The sequence below is a fragment of the Molothrus ater genome, chromosome 8 (genome assembly GCF_012460135.2).
Source record: "Molothrus ater isolate BHLD 08-10-18 breed brown headed cowbird chromosome 8, BPBGC_Mater_1.1, whole genome shotgun sequence".
Lineage (NCBI taxonomy): Eukaryota > Metazoa > Chordata > Aves > Passeriformes > Icteridae > Molothrus > Molothrus ater.
Window position 1 is genome coordinate 30,304,742 of NC_050485.2, and position 27,099 is coordinate 30,331,840.

A 27,099-nucleotide genomic window follows, 5' to 3' on the forward strand; every position below is an offset into this window, starting at 1 on the left:
AATCTGCCTTAGGTATGACTTTCCACCCTTTAATATGCTTGGCTGTGGTTAGATTGAGCCCCTGCAGTTTGTAAGTGCTGACACTGCTTGTCATGTTTTCCATTCAGTCCACTGAAATTCAGGATTGCCAGCATCTGTCTGGAGAACACCCCCTACAGCTCCACTCCTTCACTTCAATACAACTTAGCAGACTTGCAGCAGTATAAGAAATGTGAACTTAAATACCTGGAAAGCATCAATAACAATAATAATAATGAGCAGTTTAAAGTCAATATTCCAGAAATGTGATTTGCACACCAAATATCACTTCCTTACCCAAGAATTTCCAATTATAAATAAATTTATATATTATGGTACGTGCATCTTTTCCAGTGCAAGGACTGACACAACACATCTTCATCCCTGAATGCTGCCTGAAGCTGATTTTATCTTTCATCTTTTTATATTTCTGGGAAAGATTTTTACAATGAATTTTTGATTAAAAATCTTGAGAATGTGCAGTACTTTCACATTTTCTTGTTACGCTAAGTGCTTGAATAATGCAGAGTCCCCAGACCACACAGCCTCTCCTGCTGTCATTTAAAGACCCATAAATCATCTCTAAGTTGTGGATGTCTTTAAGTGTCATCTTTCGATCAGCCCTGTGACAATGATCAGTCTAAATGGTCTTGCTAAGGGCTTAAAATAGGATACTATAAAAAACAGAAGCGTCAAAGCCATATGTTTGGCCCGAAATGAGCCAGCTGATAAATATAACGAGTCCAGCTTTTATGTGGCAGTCAGAAAGCAACGGCTACAGGGCTGAATTGTCTCTCTCGGTCGGTCTTCTAGGGACAAACCAGTGTTACCAGCCCGTGCAGCAGCGAGGGAGTTTTACCCTTTGCGTTCTCACCGGAGTCACGCGAAGGACGGGATACAACACACGGAGCCCACAAGGGCCCGGGATCAGCCCGGCTGTGCGATCACCGCGGGCAGGGCAGCGCGCTCCGGCCCGCTCATGCCGAGGCCGGCGGGCTGAGGCCGTGCCAGCCCCGGCCGCCGCGGCTCCCCCTCCGCCCGGAGGCGGCCGTGGGGCCCAGGGGAGCGGGAGGCGGGGCCGGGCCCGCTCCCCGCGTCCGCCGGGCCTGCCTCCCCTCCGCCATGCGGCACGGCCGCGCCGGCCTGCCCGGCCCTTTCCCCGCGCCTGCCGCCGCACCGCCCGCTCCCTCCCGGGCAAGCGCTCCCGGGCAAGCGCTCCCTGGCAGCCTCCGCTCAGCGCCGGGGGATTCCGGGTGGGCTCTCCCGGGCGGGCCCGGCCGCGGGGTCCCGGGGCGGGCGCGGCCGGGAGCCGGGGAGCGGAGCGGGAGGCGACCCGGCGCTGCGTGTGTGTGGGCGCGGCCCGCACTGACCGTTCGCCCGCTTCAGGGCGTTCTCGGGCCGCTGGAAGTACACCGGCATGATGGCGGCGGCGGCGGCTCCTCACGGGGCGGCGGCGGCTCCGAGCTCCAGCCAGGCGGCACGCGCGGCCGGAAAGGGAGGGAGCGCCAGGGGAAGGGGAGGGAAAGGGGCCCGCGCGCGCCGCCACGGCCGCGGCGGCGGAAGCGGAAACCCCGCCCGGCGCGCGCGCGGGCCGCCCGGCCGGACCGGCACCGGAGCCACGGGGCGTTGGGATAGGGACCGGGAGTGGATCGTGGGGAAATCGCGGGAAAAGCGGGAGGGGGATTGGGACCACGACCCTGAAGGGATCGTGAGGTGGGGTCATGGGGAGATCGGGCCCGTGAGGGGAGCGCGGGGCGAGCTGCACAAAGCCCTTTGTCCGAACGAGCCTTAAACGATACCGGGGGCACAGGGGGGTTACCGGGGAGGCGGTCGGGTGGCGCTGGGCCCCGTGTGAGTCGTTCGTCTGTCTCGCACACTCTGTTATTAGAATTGTTCTTACTGATCGTTTACCTATTCTTTATCTGCTTCTAGTAAATTGTTCTTAGCCCAACCCGCGATCTTTCCCATTTTATTCTCCTTCCTATCACAAGGGGAGGTGAGGGCGTGAGCGAGTGGTGCGTGGTCTGGGGTGTTTCAGTGGAAACACTAAATTGGGGAATTCTGTTCCTAAACCATGACAGACGTGTATTTTACTATGGTCTGCATTAAGTAGAGTCACCACTAAGGTATTTATAGTGCTGAACAAGTGCTTTTCTTGTGTTCATAAAAGTCTGTCGGGTGACAATCTGAGGTCGAGGTGGGGCAGCTGTGCCCATGTCACCGGAGCCAGTGACTATCCCTGCAGCCTTGTCATGGGGGTAGCTGTGCTCTCATGGGGACTGCAGGTGTTCTGCCTGGTATTTATTGCTGGGTTTGCTATTGGGCAGCCCACTCCATGTTTTTGGATCTCTAAAAGCCCTCCAGGCTGGGATCACAACAATTTTGTATTGTCTCTTCCTCCTAATGTGTGTACTTGATGACTTCATGAAAATCATATGGCAAGCTGCCCTTTAGTGTGTTCCCTAGCCAGGCTGTGACAGGCCTGGCCTCTCCCAGAAATTCACACGTTTTTTATCAGCTTCTGATGCTCCTCTAGTTATCTCAGTTATTCCAGAAGTTTCTTCTCCTAATCAGTATCATGGTAGTCCTAGAATCATTTAGGTTGAAAAAGACCCTTAAGTCTTTAACATGGAGTCCAATGTTCAGGTGCCACTGTTCATCCAAACTTGCAAATGACATTACATTCTTGCAAATGAGATTTACATTCTCAATAAACTTGCTGCTGCATGGAGTTCCTCGGGAATAGTTGTTCTGCTTCCATGACTGTTCCTCACACTGCTCAGTCCCCACTTGGGCAGGAGCCAGCCTTTATCCATGTTGTGTGGAAACACAGGAATATCTGTGTTTTGGGTTACTCAGGGTTACAGCTCCTGGCCGTGACTTCAGGAGGTGGTTGGCAGCAGGGCCGCCCCCCTTTTGTGTAACATTTCACATTAACTCCTTTTGTGTAACATTTCACATCAACTGTGCCCCATGGCTTACAGAGGGCTGCGGAGATGATGATGGCACTGGAGCTCTTCCTTTTTGGGGAAAGGCTGAGGGAGCTGGGTCTGTTCAGCCTGGAGAGAGACAGGGATCTCATCCATGTCTGTCACTGTCTGAAGGGACGTGTCAGATGGACCAGGGGGTGTCCAGCAATAGGATAAGAGGCAGCAGGCAGAAACACACGCAATTCCGCCTGTATTGTGCAGTGATCCCACACCGGGACGCTGCCCACGGAAGGTTTGGAGTCTCCCTCCCTGGAGGTGTCCAGAAGCCGTCTGGACACGCTCCCGAGTGCCGTGCTCTGGGGACCTGCTTCAGCACGGCGGTGGCACCGGCTGAGCTCCACGGTCCCTTCCAACCTGAACTACCCAGCGATTCTCTTACGCAGACAACAAAAAGGCCCATTTTTCCCCGGTTCCCGCCGGAGAACAGGGCGGGCGGGTCCCTGAGGAGGAAGCCGCAGGGAGCGCTCAGTAAATGGCGGAGGGGCGGAGCGGGGCCGTGAGGGTGGAGCGGAGCCGGGCGGGCGGAAGGCGGCGGAGCGAAGATGGCAGAGCCGGAGGCGCAGCTGCTGCGGGCCGTGGGGCTGATCGGTGAGGGCCGGGGCAGCCGGGCCGGGGGAACCGGGCTGGGGCGGTACCGGGGCCGCCGCGGTACCGGGGCCCGCCGCGCTGAGGCCGCGGGCCCGGGCGGTGCCGTGCCGGCTCTGCCTGTTGCGGAGCTCAGCCGTGCACAACTCGGCCGAAGTGTCTGAAATTCGCGGCTTCCGAGGTTGGTGTTGCGAAATCAGAAATAGGGAAAATCATAAATGAGCTGGTCCGGGTGCTTGTCCCTCCATACCGTGCTCATGTTGAATGTGCATTCAAACTTTGACCTCGTGGAGCAGGTCAAGAATAGAGATTTATTAATATTTTAAAAAATAAAACCCATGTCAGAATTCCTGCCTTAAGGCTTGAACCGTAGTGGCAGAACTAGATGTCTAGGGTCAGGGTAAGGTGGAATTTTAATCTGATTCCAGGAAGCAAACCTGATTAACCCATCAATTTACTTCCTTGCTGCTGTTTGGCATTCTCACAGTGAACATCTTTCCACCATAGAAAAAGACACCAACGGAGATGCTTTGTGGGTTTGGTGTTATCCGTCAGTAACAGCGGAACTGAGGACTCTGCTGCTGCGGAAGTGCTGCCTTACGGATGAAAACAAATTGCTCCATACGTTTGTGTTCGGCCAGTATAAAAGGTCTTGGTTCTACATCACGACGGTAGAAGTTCAAGATTCTCCAGCCTTGAAGAAGGTATGGCTTGGTGGGGTTTTTCAGCAGAATGCAGGGAGGGCTTCTGCAGAGTTCTCTGTGGGTTAAGCAGTGTTTTCTCATGGAGAGAAATGAGAAGGGATTCAAGGTGTTGTGCGCTCACAGATGCAGCTCTGTCCAGGTGTCCAGCTAGTCTGCATTTCATTTGTCACCAGGACATGGAATTGCAGAATGATGGAGATACTCATTACCCAATTCTTTGTGTTAACATACAAATGCTATTTCATGCTGCTGTTTCAAGTTAATTTGCATTTCAAGTTCAGCATTTTTTTTTCTCTCTGTGGAGTTTGTTTCATAGTGTCCAGAGTCTTGTTCCTATAGAACCTGCTGCCATTTTTCCCCAAAGGATTGAGTTATGTAGGTACTTCCTTTTCCACTGCATTTATTACTGGAAGACAGCAAATATAGTTGTATCTTCTATCTTTTCCCTGTTATAGAAATCATTAAACTTTGGTTAAGTCTATTAAATTTTCATGTTTCATGCTATGTTGTTAAGTAGAAAGATAACATGGTAATTTTGTATGCCCACAGCAGAATGTTGCTTGCCTTTCCTCACTCCAAGTTTATATTTCCCATGAAGTAAAAATAAAATGAATGTCACAGTGCTGTCTTCAATAGGTGCAGTGGGAGATGCTATTTCAGGAGGACACATGAGCCTGGTCATTGTCTGCAGACTTCCAGTCTTGTACTGTCCCACCCCACAATCATTTGATTGAGGAAGTTAGAGCAGTTCTGTTTGTGGGCCTGCTGTCTGTGTAGTTTTTTCCAGTTTCTTTCTAAATATGTTGATGCTCTCTGCCTCCATAGCCTCCTTTGGCAACAAATTCTGGAAGTTTCCTCCCTGCTATGGGGAAGGAAAATGCCTTTCTGTTTTTTAATAACCTCATGAGGTTAGAGAAAGCAACTCTTGTGTGTAGGTTAAGCAGAAGATAGACTGTACTAGAGCTGAGTCACATCAGAAGTCCTCTGTCCAGGCCATTCCTGCAGTTAGGAGCTTGGAGCTTGACAGTGAAGTGACCAAGGCTGTTCCTGTGGGGTCATTGACTGAGCTCTGTGTGTTTCTGTGCCTGTGTCATGTGCAGGTGACCCACTTCTCCATTGTCCTGACAGCCAAAGACTTCAACCCAGAGAAATATGCAGCCTTCACCAGGATCCTCTGCAGGTCTGTATAAAAGCTGGCCTGAGGTTCTGCATGCTTAGATCTTGCCAAAGCAAAAGGTTCAATGCATTGTGTTGCATTTGTTCAAACAAATTGCTGGAAACTCAGTCCTACAAAGGAAATCAGATTATAAAAATCCTTGATTTGAGCTGTCATGTACAGAAAGTGTTGGGTGAATGTCAGATGTTCATTGGGTTTTAATCTGTGTCTTCTCCAGACACACACCACCACCACCCTCACACATTTCTCTGAGAGTATATTTTAAAAAGTGTAAATGATTGGGAAGATGTCAGTGCTGGACTTAAAGATCACCCTGTGGAGGGTGAATGACTTGTATCCCTCCACAATATCTTTGTCAGTGCTGCTTGCAGCTCCTCTGAGCTAAGCACAGCACCCAGGGATGGTTTTGCTTTTCCTATGGGGAAGTGAGAGCCCTGTTCCAACCTAAAAACCTCTTCTCATTTCCTTGTCCTGTTTACTCACTTCCCTTCACGTCCCCATTCTCTTGCTTTCTCTCTCTGCTTCTTCTTTTGCTTTTCCTTCAGTTTCCTAATTAGTTCAGTCCCAGTTCTTGATACCAAGAGTATTCTCTGAGATTTTGCAGCTCATTGGATGCAGTTGTGAAGTTATTGTGCTCTTGGGGCTTACTATATATAAGGCAGACTTGGAAATGCTTTCAGACTTATCAGTTCTGCAGGGTACTGAAAAACTGAGATGTGTTCTTTTTTGGTGATACATGAAATACTCAGATTCACCGTGGATCACATTTCTGCTGACTTACCAGCTAATACTTCCTTTCAAATCTAGAATGGATTCTTCTAAGTGTGGTAATAATTGAGTTTCAGATGTGATGTTGTTTTGTTCTATAGCTGCCATGGAAAATGTGTAGTTGACAGCTTCAGTGCTATTCCTGAAATATCCTAACCTGTAAAAGAGGTTACAGTGTCTCTGCTTCTGGAAGACAGCTGACAATACATGGTTCTCTCAGGCTGTGCTTCCTCTGTGTCATTTTGGGCTTTTATTGAGTATCAAGGACATGTTTATATTTTTCTTTCATCATTTAGTAAAGAGTACAGAAGAATGGCAAAAGATACTTGGATGAAAAATTAAAAACTACCTAGTCATAGTCTGCATGTAATAACAGGAGTTACTGTGGTAGTTGCTTTTCATTAAGCAGACACCTTCCAAGTCTACAAAGAATCCTTTGTCTGGACAGCTACCTGCACCTTTGCGGTGTGTTTCTATCTTAGTCCATGCTGGTTCATTCATAAAATAGAAAGCTGGAATAAAAATACATAAATAAAAATTCTAAAAGACAGATGTGTTTGTGTGTATGTTGGAAGACTTCTAGTTTAGTATTTAAAACCTCACCCAGGTGTCCAGAATTGGAATTATTGCCAGCAATATTGCTATTTATGCTACTGATTTTTAATATATATCTATATATTGGTGCACTGATTACAGTTAAAATAGCAGCCTCTCTCCTTTTCACCCAGGATCTACCTGAAGCATGGAAGTCCAGTTAAAATGATGGAGAGTTACATTGCAGTCCTCACAAAGGGCATCTGCCAAAGTGAAGAAAATGGATCTTTCCTCAGCAAGGACTTTGATGCTCGGAAGGCTTACCTTGCTGGCTCCATCAAAGGTTAATCTCTGCCAGAGTCTCTACTCTGATTTCTTTCAGCCTAAAATACAACCTTGTTTTCATTTATGCTTCAAGTAAACTCTGCTGACACTGTTACTTGTGCTGTTATTATTAAGCTTCTTCAAAAAATAATATCAGCATAAATATCTTCTATAAAATAATTCCCTCTTTCTTCTAGATATAGTGTCTCAGTTTGGAATGGAAACAGTTATTTTGTATACTGCACTGATGTTAAAGAAGAGAATAGTAGTGTACCATCCTAGAATAGAAGCTATCCAGGAATTTACCAGGTACTTTATCAATTCATTCCTTCCCACCCACCCCCAGAAGTCCAACAAATTTTGAACCTTCATTGAGAAAAAATCCTGTATTTTAAAGAAAAAAAAATTAAACCTCTTCTTCATAAAAATTCTGTTGAATCCCTCTTAAGGTTTAGCTCAACTCAGAGAAATTTAATGGTGGAATGAGTGATAAACTCTGCTTGCACTGATAGGTGAAATTTCTACAATTCATATAAAAATAAGTATATAAATATATATAAATATACACACCCCCTAAATGGGACCTAGTGATAATTGTTCTTTTTCATGACATGCAGTTTTTAGTGTGAAGCTTTAGTTACTCTAAGTAAAAATGTACTGTGTCTCAAGTTGCACCCTGATCTCCCTAGGACTTTGCCTGCTTTAGTGTGGCATCGACAAGACTGGTCAATTCTTCATTCATATGTGCATCTAAATGAGGAGGAACTGGAAGCCTTAAAAGCCTGCACAGGTAGAGATGATTTCTTAATCAAAAATACCAGGAAAATTCATTTTCAGCTTCTGTTGCTGCAAAGTTTTGCACCAGGGAACTTTGGAGGGAAAAAAAAAGGTTATTTTGCTATTAATGCTATTGATCAAAGTTAAACATAATATTCTTTGGAAAAGGTAAATCAGCTAAACAAGTATATGGGAAGATAATTAGTTAATCTGGTGGCTTTGGGTGGATCCACATCAGTCTATCTCTAATCACAGATGCAAAGCAGCCTTGAGACTTCTTTGATGCTTAGATTGGAGGGATTAAAAGTCTTCCTGCTGTACAGAACCAGCTCACTTAGATAAGCAACATTTTTTTCCCAGCTTCTACACATGACTAATAACAGAATGTTTTTTTTTTAAATTCCTCACTCTGAAGTCCCGGACTTCTATTTTGATGTCAGTGAAGTCTGAGGCTCCTAAGCACAGGTAAACTTTACCTGTAGGAGTTTGCTCTGTGTGACACAGTGCTGTGTGTGCACAGTGCTTAATGCATAATCCAGGAACAGGCCCAAGCTTTATGCAGAGGTTACTGTGACACATCATGTGGCCATTAAGAGGATTCTTTATACAGAATATGAGCAAGGAGACTACTCATCTTCAGCATTTCTACAGCTCACTAAGCACCTTCCATGGAGAAAAAACTGCTCCAATTTGCTCAGCTGACATTCTATAAATAAGCAAATCTGCTGGGTTTATTCCTCTCTTCCAGTCTAATTGGACTTTGTGACAAGAAGCTCCAGAGTGGAGATTTTGAGAATGTAATGAGAAAGTTACAAATGAGTAATTTTAGTAGGAAGGGAGGAAGAGAGTTTAAAATGTCAGATTGGTAACTTGGTGATATTGCTGTAGTGTTAGCAGTTAATCCATGCTCAAGGCAGTTTTAGAAATTCATTTTTAAGCTCCTTGGAAATGAAGCATCTGCTGAGCACTTGTGGAATGACTGATAACATCAAGAGAGCAGCCTCTTGGGTCCAGTGGGTATTGTGTCAGCTACTCTTAGAACAGACTTTAGGACTGTGGTTTTTGATTCTGTTTCTGAAGATCCTAATCTTGCTCAATTCTGTGCTCTAGGGTACATCGCTGGATTTACAGACTCTGAAGTGAGCAGTAGATCAGACCTCTATGATGTCTATGTGAATTTGGCAGACAGTGAGATTACAGTTTCACCTGTAGTAAAAGGTTGGTTGCTCTTTATATTTTGGATTTAGAGGCAGTTTATTCCAGACTTGACAGTAATTGCTCAACCTTGCTGTAGGTCAGTCTTGATCCTTCTTCTATCCAGGTTTTGAAAAGTCAGTATGTAAGTTTCTGTCTTTATTTTATTGCCACCCTGGAAGAGTGGTTAAAGTTGGAATTTGTACAGAGATGTTCTTTGTTTTCCAACAAATGCACAATTGAGATTTCTTCACATCCATGTTAGACATGGAAAAGACTTTCACCTGAATGGAGAGATACTACATGGGTTTTTTGGAAATCATGGCACTAAATACTTGAAGACTGGGGATTATTTGAAAGAAAACCTTTTATGTTGCTTATCATCTTGCTGCTCCTTATCACTGCTTTGGGCCACTTCAGAGGTACTGGCTGTTGATACAAGGTTTTTGCCTTTATCAACAGATTTCAAATGGCAGTCATGAAAAGATTCCTCAGTTTGGTGTGTTACCCATATTTATTTCTAGGTATCACAAAGAAGGTGATTTTATGTGTGGTGTTTTGTTTTTTTCTTACACAGAGGCAATGACAATGGGAAAACTTCACAAAGAAATTGGACAACTAATTGTTCAATCTGCAGAAGATCCAGATAAATCAGACAGCCAAGTCATTAAGGTTAATATTTTATTTTTCAATCTAATTAACTTCTATTGCTGAATCTTGGCAGAAGGAGGGAGTAGGAGGAAGAGTGGCACTGAATCAGTCAGTCTCTTCTACCTTCTACCTTTTTACAAATGAGCATTTTTATTTATCATGCAGGTTTTTAAGGATAACTTACTTAGTTTATATTATCTCTTGGGTAACTACATTGCTGAAGAAAGTTCAGAAATTCCATTGATTTTAAGAATGGTTTCCCAGTTTCAGTCCACAAGGCATGGATTTTGCTCAATGCTTTGGCAATAGTATTGGCAATACCTTGAAAAGGTCCTGCTAAATATGGCTTCTTACCTATAAAACCTGATTTTTAAGATGATGGCATTTTATCACTCCCTCTCCCATTTAATATTAGACATTTCACAACTGAGTGACTTGGTCACAGAGCTCAGTAAGGTCAGGAGAGGAGGGATTGTGCTTCCTTTATCCAATATGGCACAAGAGCAGGCTGAAGAACTGTTACAAGTGGGGTCTTTATTTTATGTGAGCTCTTTATTTACCATTGCTTCCTTTTCTTGTTGTAAGTGCATGTGCAAACCTTTTAATACCTAATACTATATTCATGTTGCTTGTTTTTCTGTTCCTTAAGGACATTTCTCTGAAGACAAAAGAAATCTTGGCTACTTTAGCCTCACTTACTGAAGTTTCTGATGGCAATGAAAAACCAACCCTTAATGCTGAGGCCCTGAAACAAAAGCGATTTCCACCAGCCACAGAAAACTTTCTTTTTCATTTAGCAGCTGCTGAACAAATGCTCAAAATCTGATTTTGATGCACTGCAGTGTTATGGACCAATTCTGAAAAAGCTGTCTCTGCCATCCAGATAGGTATGCCTGGTATTTTATATGAAAAGTAAAGGTATGAGTCACTGTCCTAGTTACTGATGTAATGCAGAATATTGGAGCTTGACTGGGAACATATGGAGACATATTTGGGAACATTCCTGGTGTCATTATCTCCCCCAACTCTAACTGTGTACCTGTGGCTCCTGTATTTCACCCCACAAAGTGAGTGGATATACAAGTAGCACAGGCCAGTGTGTCCAGGCTGTGTGTCCATCAGTGTAGTGGCTGTTTGTCCTGCACACTCCAGAGGCTCTAACTTGTCTGGAACACGGCTGCAGCACAGCTGGGATGTGCTGATCTCTGCACAGGACACCCTGAACATGCAGCTGCTCTGAGTGCTCCTCCTGGGCTTCCAGGGATGCCAGCCTGGTGTCAGATGCTGCTCTTGCTCTGGACTGCCTGGTACCTGGAAATCCCAAATAAATGGACAAGTTCTCTCTTTCTACTTGAAAGTGTCTAGGTGTGAATAAAGGATGTCTGGGAAAATCTGATGGGTAGCCTTAGTATGAAAAGGAAGGGATATTTTGAAGCTCAGGTGTGAGTTGAGCACCTCTTTGGGACTCTTGCCTTAGAGGTTTTCTCCCTTTCACTCCATCCCATGCCTCTGGTGGAGGGTTAAGATACAGGATTACTGTGCTTGGACTGGGGCTTCCTAGGGGGGTCATGGACAAGTGCTGCCTTACAGCTGGAGTCATTGGAGAAGTTGTTGGGGCTCTCAGCTGAGAAGAGACCTGCCTGGCCATTCATTCCTGATCCACGTGACAGAAATTCAGATGAGTCAAAGCCTTATGCACCAGGAATGCTCAAATGGCCAGGTGGCACAGGAAGAGCAGCAGCTTCTTGAATGACTGGAGCTGGAACACAGGTACTGTCTGATGGTGCTCTGTGTAAATTAAATCTAGATGGAAACTTCTCAAGTCATACTGAAACTAGGAAAGAGATTAGAGAAAATTAAAATTTGTCTACTTGTTTGGTTGCACAGCCATAACTCAAGAATGGGTTTTTTTGATTGTTTGTTATTGGTTTTTTGTTTGGTTTTTTTTTTTTACTGAGCAGTCTGAAACTAACTGCTTTACAATCTTCTGAGAAGAATTTAGAGTATGTAAGGAAATGCTCTGAGCCAAACAATCTGTATTTGTTCAGAAATGTCCACAACAAATCAGTCAATTCTGCAGTAGCACTTTGTTACAAGAAAAAAATAACCTTTTTCCTGACCTTTGTACAGATAGGCTGTAGCATCTGGTTTTACATAGAGATTTTATACTTATGATTAAAACTTTAGTAACCAGTATTTATATTGTTAAATAATTGGATGTTTCCTATTCTGAAACTGGTAGAGTTCATCAATAACTCTGTGAGAAAGAATTGTCCTTCTGCTGTGTGTGATACCCTAAGGAAATCTATTTTAGAATGTGATTAAGGAATGTGGCATCTGTGTATACAATGAGTGGTTATTACAGTCAGGAAATGAAAGTGCTTCAGAACAGTCCCCTATTTTCAGGGGTCTAAAATTCTGCTTTAAACACTTAGTCTGAAGTTTAAATTCTGATCACAGTAGCATGTAATTTTAACTTCTGAGAAAAATACTGCAACTGCCTTGGTTTACCTGTGAGTGCTCTACAGCTTTTTTCCCCATTTGACCATTCATGGTTTTTGTTAATGGTTCTTTAATATTGCTGCTTCTTTAATATTGCTGTTTTGGGGCCTGTAAAACAGTCAGATTAGAAGAACTGCAAAACTATGCTGAAATTTCTATTCAGGACCTACTTTAAAGTCCACTGAAATGGAATTCTTTCACCAAGGAAAATCTGAACCTGCTTCAGCCAGCTGTCTTAACACCACAGTGTAAGCGAGAAGAAATTCCCATTTTCCTTATTAACAAACTGCCTTAAGGCATATCTACAGACAACCACACAAAGCAGAGGAGCTCAATTGCAAACTAAACCTTGAATGCCTGTTTTGATTTCTGTTCTGGAAATGTTTCAGTTGAAAATCTCAGTGTTGTATTAGATCTCCTGCCGTTTGTGCAACACAGATGAAATACGATTTTGCACTTAAGGAACTGGACTCATAGCATGCTTATGCCTATTAAAAAATTCCTGAACAGTCTGCCCTTTCATTTATGTAGATTTATTTTTGAATAGTTGTGACCATGGAGCCACAGGCCTTAGCTCTTAATTTTGCAATACTGGGATTGAGCTATGGTTTGGGCTTTAGGTTGGAAATGTTCAAACACTTCTGTCATTGCTGATTTTATCATCAGCACTGTACAAGATTTATTGGCCTCTCTCAGCTTCAGTGAGTTCAAAGGATTGTCTTAATGTTCTTGCATTTTCTTACTGACTTTAGACACTGTTTCTTTTCAAAAATGTTTAAAATAAAACAGAAAAATTTGCAAGGTCAGGACAGGAAAATAGTTCTACTTATTTCTTGCTTCCCTTTCCCAGGATGCACACAAGCAGGCTGTGGGTGCAGTTCTCTTTTGCAGTCAGATGCCATCCTTTCTTCCTCCTAGAGGCAGAGGCCATTTCAAATGGAATTTTTATTCAAACCTTTTCATCTTACTACCTTTCTGTTCTTGGAGAAATACAAAATGGTGAATGGTTCCTGCACCATAACATCTCCACTACATTTGCAGAAATTGGAAGGTAAAGAGTGAGCAGGACAGAGGCTTGGAAAGGGAAGCAGAATAAACACTCAGACCCTGCAGTTGAGATTTTGCTGAGTAAATTGGGTTACTTGCTTGACTGCTTTCATCCCTGGGCTTTTAGTTCCTGGTAGGAGCTGCCCTGCCCTGTTTCCCTGCAGGCAAATGTGTGAAGGGGGAATGTTCCATGGAGAGCAGTCTAATGCTGTTCAACCTGGAAAAACTTGACATGGGACATCTTAAGCATCCTGGCTGCTTCTGCCTTCAGCCTCTGACTGCTCCTGAAATGGCTACAGAGGATTTGTTCATTGTGTGGTGTGAGATGGCAGTTGAAGCAGCTCCATTTCTTGATAAAAAAAAGCCATAAAGCTCAGTGCAGGGAGTTCCCAGCTGCCTCATAGTGCCTTACACCCTTCCCTAGGCAGCTGGCTGGAGTCTGAGTCAGAGCATCTCTGGTCAGGTGAAGTCATTCCTTGGAGCAGCTGAGTGATGTGGGATAGGAGACTCCAAAGCTGGCCAGCAGCTCCTTCCTGAGTGCCACCGTGCAGCACGTGGTGTTTGCTGTCTGACAGGGAAGGAGCTGCAGTGCAGGACTCCCTCCCTGTGCCCTTCCTTCCTTCCTTCCTTCCTTCCTTCCTTCCTTCCTTCCTTCCTTCCTTCCTTCCTTCCTTCCTTCCTTCCTTCCTTCCTTCCTTCCTTCCTTCCTTCCTTCCTTCCTTCCTTCCTTCCTTCCTTCCTTCCTTCCTTCCTTCCTTCCTCCTCCCTCCCTCCCTCCCTCCCTCCCTCCCTCCCTTCCTCCCTTCCTCCCTTCCTCCCTCCCAGCATGTGGGGAAAAGTGGCATGGCTGGGTTACAGGCCTGGGGGTAAAGCAGGGACACAGCTCCAGCTGAGAAAGGCTTTGATCTCACTATTTCTTAACATGGGAGTGGCTGATTTTTTTTTTTTTTAAGCTACATTAAAGGGGCCTGAAAGCCTCAGTGGATTTTCCTACATTTCAAGATGACAAGCTGAGTGGGTGAGGCACAGCATCTTGTACTGTACTAAGGCTTCTGTTTTCCTTGAAGCTGAAAGCTTCCATCTGTTATTCGCCACAACTTAAACTGGTTCCACCACTAATGCACTGTCACTTAACACCAGGGCCAGCTAAGGCAGGATTCAGGCCTGCCTTGGGCTGGTATGTTGTTAATTTATTCCACATTACAAAGGGGAAGGTTTCCTCTTCCCAGGTCCCTCAAACATGCTGCTTTGCTGTTTGTCCCAGTCTTGTTCCCTGACTTGTATCTCTGGACTACCAGGTGTCTGCTCCTGGCAGTTCTCATCTCAGGGACTGGTTCAAGGCTGAGGATGCCAGGGCCCTTTTAGCAATGTCATTTCCCTGCCCTGATTTGGGAAGCAGCTGAGTCAGCCAGGCTGACAATTTAAATGGCAGGCACCTGCCTTCCTCTTCTGGAAAATTCTGGTTAGGGCAATAGGAACATATATGAGAATGGGGGAAAGGGGTATTTAATAACCCTAAGTGAGCTGGGTTTAATATGGCAAATTTCAGCTCAAGTATTCAGTAAGGAGCTGGTGGAGTTTGAGAAGGGGCAGCTGTAATAACAGACTCTATTACCAGACCTATTCCAGAAGCCTTACTCATGGAGTTGTAACGACATCAATTTGCTTAAAACATCCAAGTGTGCTGCCAGTGAATTTATAGCTTGTCTAGTTACCATGACAATCCAAAGTTCACCAATATATTCTCTTCTATTTGTTGGCTTTGCCCTACTCTTAGGTTTTGGGGTTTTTTGCTTGTTCCCACTCTGGTTCATGTAATTAGCATTTGCTTTAGCCATTCTTAAATTATGTTTAAAAAAGGAGTGGGGAGAGGTGCAGGTCTTCACTGTGGTGCCTGTTAGTGTTTACTGAGAGTGGAATCAGACCCCTCCTGCATTTGCCTTTGATATGTGACAGAAATAGGAATAGAGAAACATGGTTTAGATAATTTAACTGCAAGATGTTATTAAAGCTTTGGAAGGAGACAAACACTTCACCCAGAGAGGCAGGCTGAGGCTCAAGCCTGTTCCACCTGACCCTGTGCTAGAATCATGGAATGGTTTGGGTTGGAAGTGACCCTGAAGTTCTAACCTCCTGCCATGAGCAGGTGACATTTGGCTCAGCTGACCCTTTGGTCTGACACAACACAATTATCTTCTTGACCCTGATGAGATTTTACCAGGTACTGAAGGACATCACCCCCAGAGGCTGAGTGAGCCTGCAGAGTTCATAGGTGTCAACAATTTTTAAAGGTAAAGACCTTTAAAAATTCACTACAGTTCTCCAGTGGAGTAGTGCAAACTCTGCCAATTACAGACAGTATCCATATGGTCTTCCTGGAACAGCTTTAGAGCATGTTCCCCTCCAGTTCCAGGTCCTTAGGATGTGCTGCTGCTCCTCTCTCTTCTTCCCTTGTCTGACCTTCCCCTTCCTTGTCAGAGGAAGGCTCAGAAAAGGCAGAACTCAAACAAGAAATTAAACTCAACCCCCAACTTCCTGCTTTTGTTCAGTGCCAAAAGCACAGCAGGATTCTCTTCTTGCAAAAGCCCAGGCCTGCTATTTTTCCTTGCTTTGCTCTATGCTGCTCTCTTCCTGTAGGATGGATTAGATTGGGCAACCATTGTTTTCCTCACACTGTGAAAAGAAATCCAATCCTCCAGCAACAGCAGAGCAGTGACCTGTGTATTGTGCCTAAGTTAAATTATGGCACACTTTGAAGGCTGCACTTGTGATAATCACCTTCACATCAATAATTTTATATTATTTAGTGCATTTCATCACACAGCCTTAGCAGCACATCAAATAACTACAGGCAGGGTTTGTAGCAGAGGTGGCTCAAAAATCCCTGAAGATGTCACAATCACAGAGTCTCCTGTAAGCTCTTTCTGCAGCTCTTCACAGTCAGCTGAGGATAATTTCATAGGATCAGCAAAATGTATCACCTTACTGATCCACATACAGAAATGATGGCACATATCAAAAGAACCTGCTTTCTTTGGATAAACACAGCCAACCTGCTAAAGTGGAATTCCTCAATGTCCACCACAAGGTCAGAAAGACATGGGATCTCCTCATGGCTTCAGTATAAAAACCAAGTTCTAAAACTGAAGGGCCATCAAGCTTCACAACTCCTTCAAGGATGTTTAGAAAAACAGGAATTAACTGGTAGTCAAATTTGTCACCCATTTCCTGAACATTTTTTAAACAACTAATTTAAACCAATATTCTGTTGCCATCAGGGTTGCTTTGTCTAATATCACTTCAAGGGCTGCCTCACTCACATCTCATCCTCAAAAGGAGCATTGTTACATCACTGAGAACATCAAAGTGTTCTGAGAAGAACCAGCTGGACTTTACCCACAGGAGTGCTGATGTCAAAGCCTTCACCAGCTGGGTTCCTGGAAAGAAGCACACCAAAAGTTGCAGCAGCAGAACAAACTTACGTACAACAGTCATTTAATTAAAAATCAATCATCTGGGGAAACACAGAACACAGCTTGTGACAAAGGCTGCATTACAGTGCTTTTCTAGCACTTCTCAGCAGCAGCTGAGGTGTGTTTATGTGCCTCCAGGCTGGGCTGGAAAAGCCACGTTGCCAAGTTCTGCCTCTTTACAGCCTCACCATCGTACACTGGATCTGGCACCTCTGCCACACAGAATCACAATTCAGTCCCAAATGCCAGTGGTGCATTCAGGATTTCACTTCTGTATAAAAGCCAGGCTCTAAATGCCCCTGTTGTAGAAGAACTCTGTTTCTTCTGTAGATGACAGAATTTCTGGTTCAAGGTCTGCTCGCTTTATCTGCAATGTAGGAGAAAAGGGAATCAGCACCACCATGGCCTGGAAAGTCCTTGTTACTCCATTGTTTGTGCAAAGTGCAATGGAGTAACAAGGACATGTTAAGTCCTTGTTACACCATTGCACTTTGCACAAATTCAAGTACTGCATCCAGTATTTGGGACTTGAGGCTCTTCTTATTTAGGGATTTGAAGGATTTTGTTGTTGTTGTTTTTTGTTGTTTTGGGGCTTTTCTTTTCTCCTCCAACATTTTCTACATGTGCACACATATTGGAAAAAATACTTATTTTTTTTAAATAGTGACATTATCCCTGTTCACTATAGAATCACAGAATCATTTAGGTGTGAAGAGACCTTTAGGATCACCCAATCCAGCTGTAAATATATTTGGGTGACGCATAGAAGAACTTCTGCTGTGGGCTGAGCAATTGGGAAGCCCAAAGGGCATCAACCAGCCCTAATCTCAGTACATAATTCCTCAAAAGTCCCTTCATTTATGTTCAGTTTGCTTTGTTTTTGTAAGAGATGAAGAAATCTAAAAAAACCCAAAAAACTAAAATGCCAGAAAGTTTAGACAAATAAAAGAAACCACTGAAAATTTCAAGAGTTAGTTCTCCTGACCTTGCTTGCTTCGGACTGTTGTGAAAGTCTGATAAATCTACACTGAAAAGTGTAAATATAAATAACACACAATGCAACTCAGACCTCAAAAGTCCTGTGAGCCTCTGCCTGATACATGGGCCTTCACAAGCAGCCTCTCTGCTGCCCCATTTAAGATGTACCACATGAATCCTGTTGATTTTTTTTTTAGACGTGGCCTTCAGAGCGCTGGCCATAGTTCTGAAAGGCTGATTTAATGTCACAATAATCTTAAATCAATTCCTGTGAAGGACTTACCTCCCCACACTGTGGGAACATACTAAAGGAGACTGGCAGCATCCCTGCTAGGACTGACATAATCACAAACATCCTCACAGGACCCAAAGCACGAGGATTTTTAACAAATCTTGCTCTGTCCAAGACATTGAAACAAGTATGTCAGTACATTAAAAAATAACCTGACAGTGACACAAAGAGCATTAGCTACTGTTTTACTGAAATTAGTAATAATCTAGGCTTATCATCTAAAGATGTTTCCCTACTTCATTTCCTATGTTCTTACTCTTAACTTCCTGTGCTTCCCCTTGGTTTTGTGCTTGCCTGCAGCATTTTCCAAGCTCAGATTGTCAACATTAAGAAAAAAAGCAGCAAGATCAAAGTGACAAAAGGAGAGAAAGTACATTAGTGCTTTAAAGTGTCTCAGGTTCCTTCATTAAGATTTTTCTTGCCTTACCCTCTTTCCTTACACATTCAGTTCCTGTGGGCAGCCCTATTTTACCTTGTGCGAAAATTTATGACTTGACATATAGATATAAAATTTTATTTTACATCTGCATTTATCTTCTGGTAACAGGAGTCCCTTAAGCTGATAGGGAATCAATTTAGGTAATACCAAATTACCTGACAGAGATGATCCCCACCTGTATTATTTACATGACAAAAAGCTCAGGGCAAGCTAAGAACCCTCTCATAAAGCATACAATGTATTCTTCTAAGGATACAGGGATTTAAAATGTTGAAAAGAAAGAACATGTTTTACAACAGGTGGAAGACTATTACGAAGTTGGGAATCCAGCTATAATTGCAAATTCAAGTGCCACATTACCTCTTCAAAAATACAAACCTAAGCTAAGTGCTATGAACAAGCTTGATACAGACATTGAAACTCAAATCTTAAATTAGGGAACTGGAGGTAGGTAGGTGCTGGAAAAGAGCCTGTCAGGAGAGCACACACATGTTTCCTGCATGGGAGCAGAGAGGAAAACCTCATTCCTACAAACCCTGGAGCATGGGTTAGACATAACCAGATTCACTTAATGATCTCCAAGAATCACAGCAGCTGAACAGCAACTTCCCACATCACCACTTCCACCAAGGCAAGCAATACTGCAAACCCAAGGGAAAACCTGGCAAATGGTGACAGCCAGACTGAAAAGCAGAGTCCCAGTGCCCAGGCACCCCCAGCCCCTGCAGTGCCTCTCACCTCTGCACACAGTACATCAGCACTTCTGGCAGGAAGAACGTTGTCCCAAACAAGACTGCTCTGGACAATGCTGTTTCCATAACGGCCTTCAGGGACAGAGCAAAACAAGTGGTGTCAAAAGAATGTTCTGGGCAGCTTCAAGCACTGCCTGCTGCCCTGAGTGCTTTTTTGTCTTACACTCTGGGGTTTAAAGCAACAGGTTAATGAGGGATAACAACACCTATTAGAGGAATTCTTTCTTAAATGGAACCTAAGAGGCAAATACTCTGCTTATGAATGAGAAATTCCTTAAAAAGAAGGTGAAACTACTAATGAGATTTCCTGCCATGATAATAATTTTGCTAAGACTTGCTTTTTAAAGTTGTGCTGAACTTCATACAATTGGTTATACCTTCTGGGCATCCTAACTAGCCTGTGTTAAATGTGAAGTTCTCTCTCCAGCTGTCCCCAAATCCTTATGCTCATGCAGTTGTTTCCACAATACAACTTTTCTCTGAGGTGTTCCTTCAGAAGATCCAAGGGTCTTATCTCCTTCTGGAGGTGACCAGAGTAAACACAAATGTCTGTGCCAGTGTCTCTGGTCCTCAGTATATTGGTGTGGGGAGGCAGCCAACCCTTGATGGCACTGAAGTTGTGGAATAACCTGGTTCCAGAGACCTAATCCAAGCCTTATTCAATATATCCAACCCTAGCTACTCTCAGCATCACATTCTGCTCTTAGCAGGGAATGAAAGGCAAGTCAAAAAAGTTCTGCACCCCCTCACCTACCTTCTCACCAGCCTTCTTGGACACTCCTATAACCTTGCCATTCCTGTCCATCACTTCTATCCCATTATCAAATTCTGGGCTTCTCACCATCGCCACGGTAAATGCACTTGTCAAACCTGCAGGGTTAAAGGGGATTTTGCTTTAATAGATCCCAAAGGGCTGCCTCAATAATGCCATCCATAATGATGTGCATTTTACATTTCCAGTTCAACAGTTCACAATAACCTGAATAACCTGACAGGTTAAAAAAATACTGCCCTATGAAAATCTACTCAAGATTTGAATCTTTGTTTCAGAAGCTTGAGAGAGACTGCAAGGCTTCAGGCCTAAAAGGTGCTTTGTCATTGTGGATTCAGAGCTTTAAAATCATTTCCATCCAGCTCAAACCATGAGTGCTTTGTCTTAAGAGAAAGTGGAGGGATTTCTGTTGTGGTTAGGTTTTGTCCTGCTCAGCATAAAATCCAGCATAGATGACAAAATCCTGAAAGGAAAAGGGTTTCAGAAAAGGTTGCATCCTACATTGAAAGGAAGAGCATAGACTGTCAAACTGACCTTGCCTGAAAGAAGAGGTTGCTCTTTTTATTAGTTTTTGGTAGAGCTATTCCATAAAGACATTAGTGTACCAGAGGACACTTTGCAAATGGCTGGACTAACGCTAATCAATTACCCTCAGGCTTTTCTCTACATTTAAGAAAATGGAAGCACATTTAACACCTGCTTCAAGGAAACAAGCCAGAAACCTCTAATGTACTTCAGAAAGATCTGAGTAGGCATCTCACATAACTTGCAACAGAGGAGATGATGCATTTTATCAATTTTTCCCTAAGAAAGGCCAAAAATGTCTAAAATGGCAATAGAAACATAATTAATGACATTAAATAGTTAAACTTGTCCTGGTGCAACTTCACCCTGGCAGTAGAGCTGTTGCAGTAATGAACAGCTCTTTCCTTGTAGGATTAGTAACACCCTGCTGGAGCAAGTCTCCCTTTCTGCACTCCCAGAGCGATGTCGCACTCTGGTGTCACACGTGTGCCACACCAGGTCACATCAGTGCCACTGCTACTGCCCTCCTGATGTATCCAGGTGCTTTCAGGTGTGTGTACAAAGCTCACAAGAGTGCTCTGCAGCTCTGATACTAAAAAATAGGTCGAGGACACTGCCCAGTGAGAGTTGTCCCCCACAGAAAGGAGGGGACCAGCAAAGGCAGCCAGAGAAGAAACAGAGACCACACCTGTGCAAAAAGTAAGAAAACTCTACAGTCAGACAGGCAAATGGCCCTCAGGCCAGCTGCATGGTGCACAGTTGGTTCCCACTCACCAAGCAGAGGAGCAGGCAGCAGTTTTCTGACCACAAGGTGCATTAATGAGTTCTTCAACGTGTAACGATTCATGAAGACAAGAGGGAGAGCCTAAGGCATGGAGAGGAAACAGGCCACTGAAAAAATGTGCAGCATTTCAGTGTAACAGGTCAGGAAAATCAATCTGTGACTTGGTTACCAGCTATGAAAATAAACAAATGCCTTGGTTTAACATTCCAACAAAATATACATCTTCTCTAGTTAATGAAGGTGCTTGTAATCACTCTTTTAGATAAGAATGCAAAACAATGTGATAAAAAAAGCATTCAACATTACTATGTAGAGGACAGCAGCAGTGTGAATACAGAGACAGAAAAAAGAAAATAATTACCTCTGACTAATATTCCTTGGACATTCGTCCAACTGCATTGTGTCACACATTCCTCTCTCCCCCAAACAGGAAATCTGGTTTACTTCTGTATTTTTCCTGCTTCTCTGCAGTTTCAGCCCAATTCCATATTCCCATAATACACTTGCAGGAAGTTTCATGTAGGAATAAAGGGCCAGGACACCAGCTGGCCCTCAGACTCCTCTGAAGGACAAAGGGAAGCACTCCCATGATGGCCCACAGGCAGGGCTGCCTCCCCAGATTTCTGTAAGGCCTGAGCAATCCTGGCCAGCTGTTCTGCCCTGCAGTGGGCAGAGGTGAAACTCCCTCTAACAGAAGCAAGGAACAATCACATTTTTCTGCCAGAAGCCTATGAAAATCACTGCTTTGTGTGGGGGGTGAGGAGAGACATTACAGAGACATCTACACTTGTGATGAGTGTCATGGTAATTCCTGAGCTCATTCTGATGTAACAAACTCCAGAAACCAAAACCTCCTATCCCAGCAGAGAGCACAGGGTCAGCTCCCTTCTGGAAGACTGATTTCCCTGCATCCAGTGCAGTATTTTCATGGCTACGTTCCTGGGATTTGAGCAAACACCGTCCAGTACTGATGCTTGCAGACCTCACCACTTGTGTGGAGTTAGATCTCTTCCACAGCATCAAAAATCAGCTACAACACCCCAGTGGCTCACCCTGTGTTTGTAAACACTGGCCAGTTCCTCTCACCACCTGTTTGCTAAGCTTGCAAAACAACAAAGAAATTGACACAAGAGGAAGCATCAGGGGAAGCCAAGCAAAATAATGGCTGACATGATCAGAGAATATCCTTATTCTAGTTCTGTGGCAGGACATCAGAGCAGTGCACCAGAGCAGAGTCCTGAAGGATATGTGGCACTGTGGATATCCTGAGGGATATGTGGCACTGTGGATATCCTGAGGGATATGTGGCACTCAGTGCCAACTCCTTCTCAGGAGAGCTTCTTAGGAAAGCAGTCATTGAGCAAATACTTACACCAACAAAGGCTGAATAGGAAATGGCTCCCAAGCCAAGCAAGAGCTGCTTTTGCTGAAGTGAGTATTCCTAAGGACAGAAAAAACCACACAGCATAAATACATTGTAGAACACTTGCAAATCAAGTTCAAAATGGCATCTGCACAATGAAGATGATTACAAAAATAAAAATCAACACTCACTTCAGCCTTTGCGGTGCCATTTCCATTTACCAGAGTGAATGCTGTGGTGTATGTGTGAAACACAAACTGCAGAAACAAGAGATTGTAAGAAAAAATGAATTCAGAGTTGAGACTAGAAGAACTGTAAAAGTAGAAAGAAAGAGGCAATTACCTGCCAAAAAAAAGAATGCCTTGCATGGCGCTGAACAGATGAAACAATGACCTAAGAGGAAAATGCACAAGAAAATGAGGTTTGAAGAGTGTGGAGGTTTTTGGTGCAGGAGCACCAGGAGAACTGCTGAGGTACCACTGGCAGCAGGGTCAAAGGCTCCAGCCAGTGCCCAAGGCCATCAACCCTGGTTCCAGCCTGGAACATTCTCTTGTTACAGAGGTGGCATGTTCATTTTTCTGTTCAATAGAAAGCACACAGACATGTATAAAACACAGACACATAGTGGTAAAACATTGTGTGCAAGAGTATTGCAGCAAGGTGCTTTCTTACCCAAAAGAAAAATGCATTTGTGCCTGTGAAGCTTAAATAGATGCAAATAATATAACTAAGGTAACAAAAGTCTAATTAAAGAAATGATTGAGAAAGGATCAGATTGGTTTTGCTGGGGATGTGAACACTAACTTACATCTAACTGATCTAAGATCAAAGGTTTTAGGAGTTAATTCTCAGCTACTTCTCAAATTTAGACAGTGAATAAGCACTTCAGCTTTAATAAAACACAACCTTTCTTGAGGTTTCAATCTCAAGGTGTGGAACATTTTCAAAAAAAACCAGAGTCAATCAAGGTAAGAATACAAAATATTGAATAAGAGGAAGGCTGAGAATCTCCAAAGCCTCAGAGAAGGATCAGTAATTTGTTTAATATTAGCGAATCATCCATCTTTATTATTAATGCCAGCACTGACTCTAACCACATCTATGAGAGCACATTAAGCTGTAAATATCAAAAATAGGTACTTCTATTAATTTTATTATTGTTATTAATGAATTTAACAGCCATCAAGACTTTCATTGTACTTTCTAGCAGTGCCATGTAAGTTCATGCTGTAATGTCTGCATGGAATGACATACTCAGGATGTACACTCATAGGCCAAGCCCAAACCCAAAGAATCTAAATGAATAAATAAGCACATGATTACAGCTACAAATTTTATGAAACAAAATGGTGCCATTTATATCTTTGGTAATTTACTGACAACACCATTTCCTACTTGCAAATGCGTATCTAGATGAGAAAAAAAAATCATATTCTGGATCTGAGACACAGAACACAAGGTTCCAACCCCTTCCCCGTGCAGTTCCAGATTTTTGAGGCTGAACAGACCAAACCTTGCCTTGCTCTCATTGCTGAGTGATCTCACCTTGCATCAGAAAGCTGTCCTTCACACACGAACAGTCTCTTGGAATGCTGCTGGAGAAGGGTAACCAACAGCTTTGGACTTCCAGGGAGATTCTTTAAGGGCTTGATTTCCTGGTTACTTCCCATAAGAAGGATGTCTTTCAAACAACTTGTGCTGAAGCTACAATAAAGCCCCAAAACTTCCATTCCCTCCCTCCAGCCCCTGGCTATGGAAAATGGAAGCCTTGCTGGATGCACACTGGCATCTGTCATGATTACTCACCAAGGGAAGAGTTACAGGCATGAAAGCTAAAAAGAAAGAAAACTTTATTTCAGTAAAAATAACATCTGTGAGTGTAGGTGGATGGTCTAGAGCAGAAAATTCCCCTCATTTCCCCTGTCTGTTTCCATCTCCAAGCAAAACGCTGCCCACAAACCCCAGCATCACCATTAACTTCAGCCCTAAGCTTTATCTCTCACTCCTGGCTCAAGAAGCCACAACCCCTGCTCAGATTTCACAGCCAAAAGGAACCCTCATGAACCTCCCTCCCCAGGGCTGCTTGGAAATGAAATAACTGAAGACAAGTTCAGCCCTCTGTTCAAAAAGAGAGGTGTAACAGAAGCTGCCACAGTTGTGAGTGCTCACAGGAGATAATGAGTACAGCCTCAGTGTGGTTATCTCTGATTAACAACCTGTGCTGCCTAAACAAACCCCAAGCACACCTGATCTGTCACCAGAATGTAAATTCATCCAGCAGCCACCAAGGGAAAAACTTAAATTACAGCAGACAGTTAAATGTGGAGGGATTTGGGAACTCATTCTGCACAACAAGAAGCAGAGACTGATCAGAGTGTTTCCAACTAGATGAGCAGATTATCCCAGGAAGAAATTCCCCAGCAGGACCATAGGAATAAATCAATCAATCTTCAACACATTTAACAATGCAACTAAGAGAAGAGTCTGCTTGCTTTTCTATGTGGAGAAGAGTGTGACTGTGGTACCACAGCAGCTGCTCACCATGAGCTATTCCTCCCTGATGCTTCAGTCAAACACATAAAATTTCACTTAAGGGAACCCACCTGGAGGTCTAAACAAAACAGGAATTATCTTGTCTGTATCAGGATGTACACTGGACTTAAAAAGGAAAAAAAAGCAAATTAGAACATCTTTGCCATACTTGAATAAGGGGGAAAAAATAATCTAAATATTTTGTAAACTTACCAGGCTTAGCAAGAAGGCCTTTTTAGTCTACAACAGTTGGAAAATTAGGTTAATTATTAAATTTCAGAGGAGGTTGGGTAAAATCTTCTTTCTAAATTTATTCTATGTCTTTTTCTAATCACTTCCTTTTACAAAAAGTGTATATGTTTATATATCCTTATAATTATATTCTTCCCCTGAAATTTCTCTCCATATATACTCCCTGTGGAATATAAAGCATGCACATCCCATGAGCTGTGTAACAGCACCAAAGCACACACTAGGGCAGAGCAGAAGGTTTATTTTAAAAAGTTAAAACTAGTAAGCATTTTAAACCATAAAACAGCAATCGAATATGGATAAATTGAATATGGATAAATATGGATATGAAGTCTTATGTTAAGACTTCCACTGCAGTCCAAAATACCTGATTATTCTGTATGGGCTCACTTAGGGTCTTCTCATTGATTAGTATTGATAACCTGGTACTTTTTATTTCATTCTGTATTTGAGAAAAAAAAATAAACAAAACAAAACAAACAAAACCCCCTCAGTTTCAATATTTTAAGTGAAATATATCAGCTATAAAACAAACCTAGAAGCTAATGATGTATCTGTTCTTTGCAGTGAAAGCAAGAATACTCCTAGACACAATGAATTCATAATCACAGAAACTTTTAAACTATTGGGATATTTCAACTGCTGGCACAGTCTGAGCAGGGCTGCTGAGATGGCCGTGGGTAGAAATGTCCCTTGGTTAATGTAAGTAGAAGTGCACACACGTGTGTTTCTGCTTATTGTAGGACTGTGGAATGCTCCGGGTTGGAAGGGACCTTAAAGCCACCCAGTGCCACCCTTGACAAGGGCAGGGACACCTTCCACTGTCCCAGGCTGCTCCAAGCCCTATCCAGCCTGGCCTTGGGCACTGCCAGGGATCCAGGGGCAGCCACAGCTGCTCTGGGCACCTGTGCCAGGACCTGCGACTCGCACAGGGAGGAATTCCTTTCAGCAACACAACCTAAACCCCCTCTGTCAGTTTAAAGCCATTCCCTTGTCCCAGCACCCGTGCCCTTGTCGAAAGCCCCTCCCCAGCTCTTTGTCGCCCCTTTAGGCAGCGGAACATTACATCCACCGCTACATTCCTCACGAATTTCCTTCTCCTCAGCAGCCCTGCAGTGATTTCACAATCCCATTCCACCCCCGGTCCGGCCACAGCCCCTCAGGCCGCCCGCTCATCTCGACCTTCCCGCGCTACTCACGGAGGACTTGAGCAGCAGCAGCGGATCCAAGGCGTCCGCCCAGAGGAGAAACCTCTGGAAGAAAGACTGAGGGAGACACGTTGGAGGCGTTATTCCGGACCTTCCCTAACAGGACCCGTGCCCCCTCCCGGCCGCGGTGCCCACCTGCCCCTCCGCCCTCCAGAAGCGCAGGTTGGCGTCCATGGAGCCGCGGCACCGGAAGCGCCGCCGGGCCCGGTCCGGTGCCGCACGCTCCGCCCGGCCGCGGAGCCGCCGCGCCGGGGCCCCGCTCCCCGCAGCGCGCTGGGGAGAGGCCCCGCGGCCCCGCGGGCTTTCCCTTTCCAGCGGCTTCCCCCAGTGTGAAAAATGCGTGTTTTATGTATTGGCTTTTCGCAAATATTAAAATGAATATTATATGTGTTGTGTTAGAAAGTGATGCTGTATTAATTCTCTTAAGTAGTGTGTTAAATAGAGTTTTAGGTTATAAA

The 27,099-nt window shown here is 44.1% G+C and overlaps 3 protein-coding genes across 3 annotated transcripts in view; 1 reads left to right on the forward strand and 2 right to left on the reverse strand.

Moving 5' to 3' along the window:
* The window catches only part of EIF3A (eukaryotic translation initiation factor 3 subunit A), a 29,100-nt gene extending 27,607 nt beyond the window's left edge, over window positions 1–1,493 (reverse strand). Inside the window, exon 1 of the mRNA XM_036385531.2 lies at window positions 1,389–1,493. Within this exon, the coding sequence (XP_036241424.1) occupies window positions 1,389–1,437 (49 nt within the window). The 5' untranslated portion in view covers window positions 1,438–1,493. The remainder of the gene's footprint in view (window positions 1–1,388) is intronic.
* A 2,039-nt stretch (window positions 1,494–3,532) lies between these two features.
* DENND10 (DENN domain containing 10) lies at window positions 3,533–12,736 on the forward strand. The gene is made up of 9 exons (XM_036385902.1): window positions 3,533–3,596; window positions 4,101–4,297; window positions 5,398–5,477; window positions 6,971–7,119; window positions 7,298–7,409; window positions 7,790–7,890; window positions 8,988–9,095; window positions 9,649–9,743; window positions 10,372–12,736. The coding sequence occupies exons 1-9, from the start codon at window positions 3,551–3,553 to the stop codon at window positions 10,546–10,548; spliced, it is 1,065 nt and encodes a 354-aa protein (XP_036241795.1). The 5' UTR covers window positions 3,533–3,550; the 3' UTR covers window positions 10,549–12,736.
* A 4,013-nt stretch (window positions 12,737–16,749) lies between these two features.
* On the reverse strand, window positions 16,750–26,833 carry SFXN4 (sideroflexin 4). Its single transcript, XM_036385882.1, has 14 exons — window positions 26,777–26,833; window positions 26,633–26,698; window positions 25,801–25,875; window positions 25,395–25,421; window positions 25,253–25,307; window positions 24,456–24,481; window positions 22,992–23,042; window positions 22,841–22,906; window positions 22,659–22,727; window positions 21,277–21,367; window positions 19,960–20,075; window positions 19,192–19,277; window positions 18,006–18,120; window positions 16,750–17,111 (listed from the first exon to the last, which is right to left on the reverse strand). The coding sequence occupies exons 1-14, from the start codon at window positions 26,813–26,815 to the stop codon at window positions 17,034–17,036; spliced, it is 960 nt and encodes a 319-aa protein (XP_036241775.1). The 5' UTR covers window positions 26,816–26,833; the 3' UTR covers window positions 16,750–17,033.
* Between the last annotated feature and the right edge of the window lie 266 nt (window positions 26,834–27,099).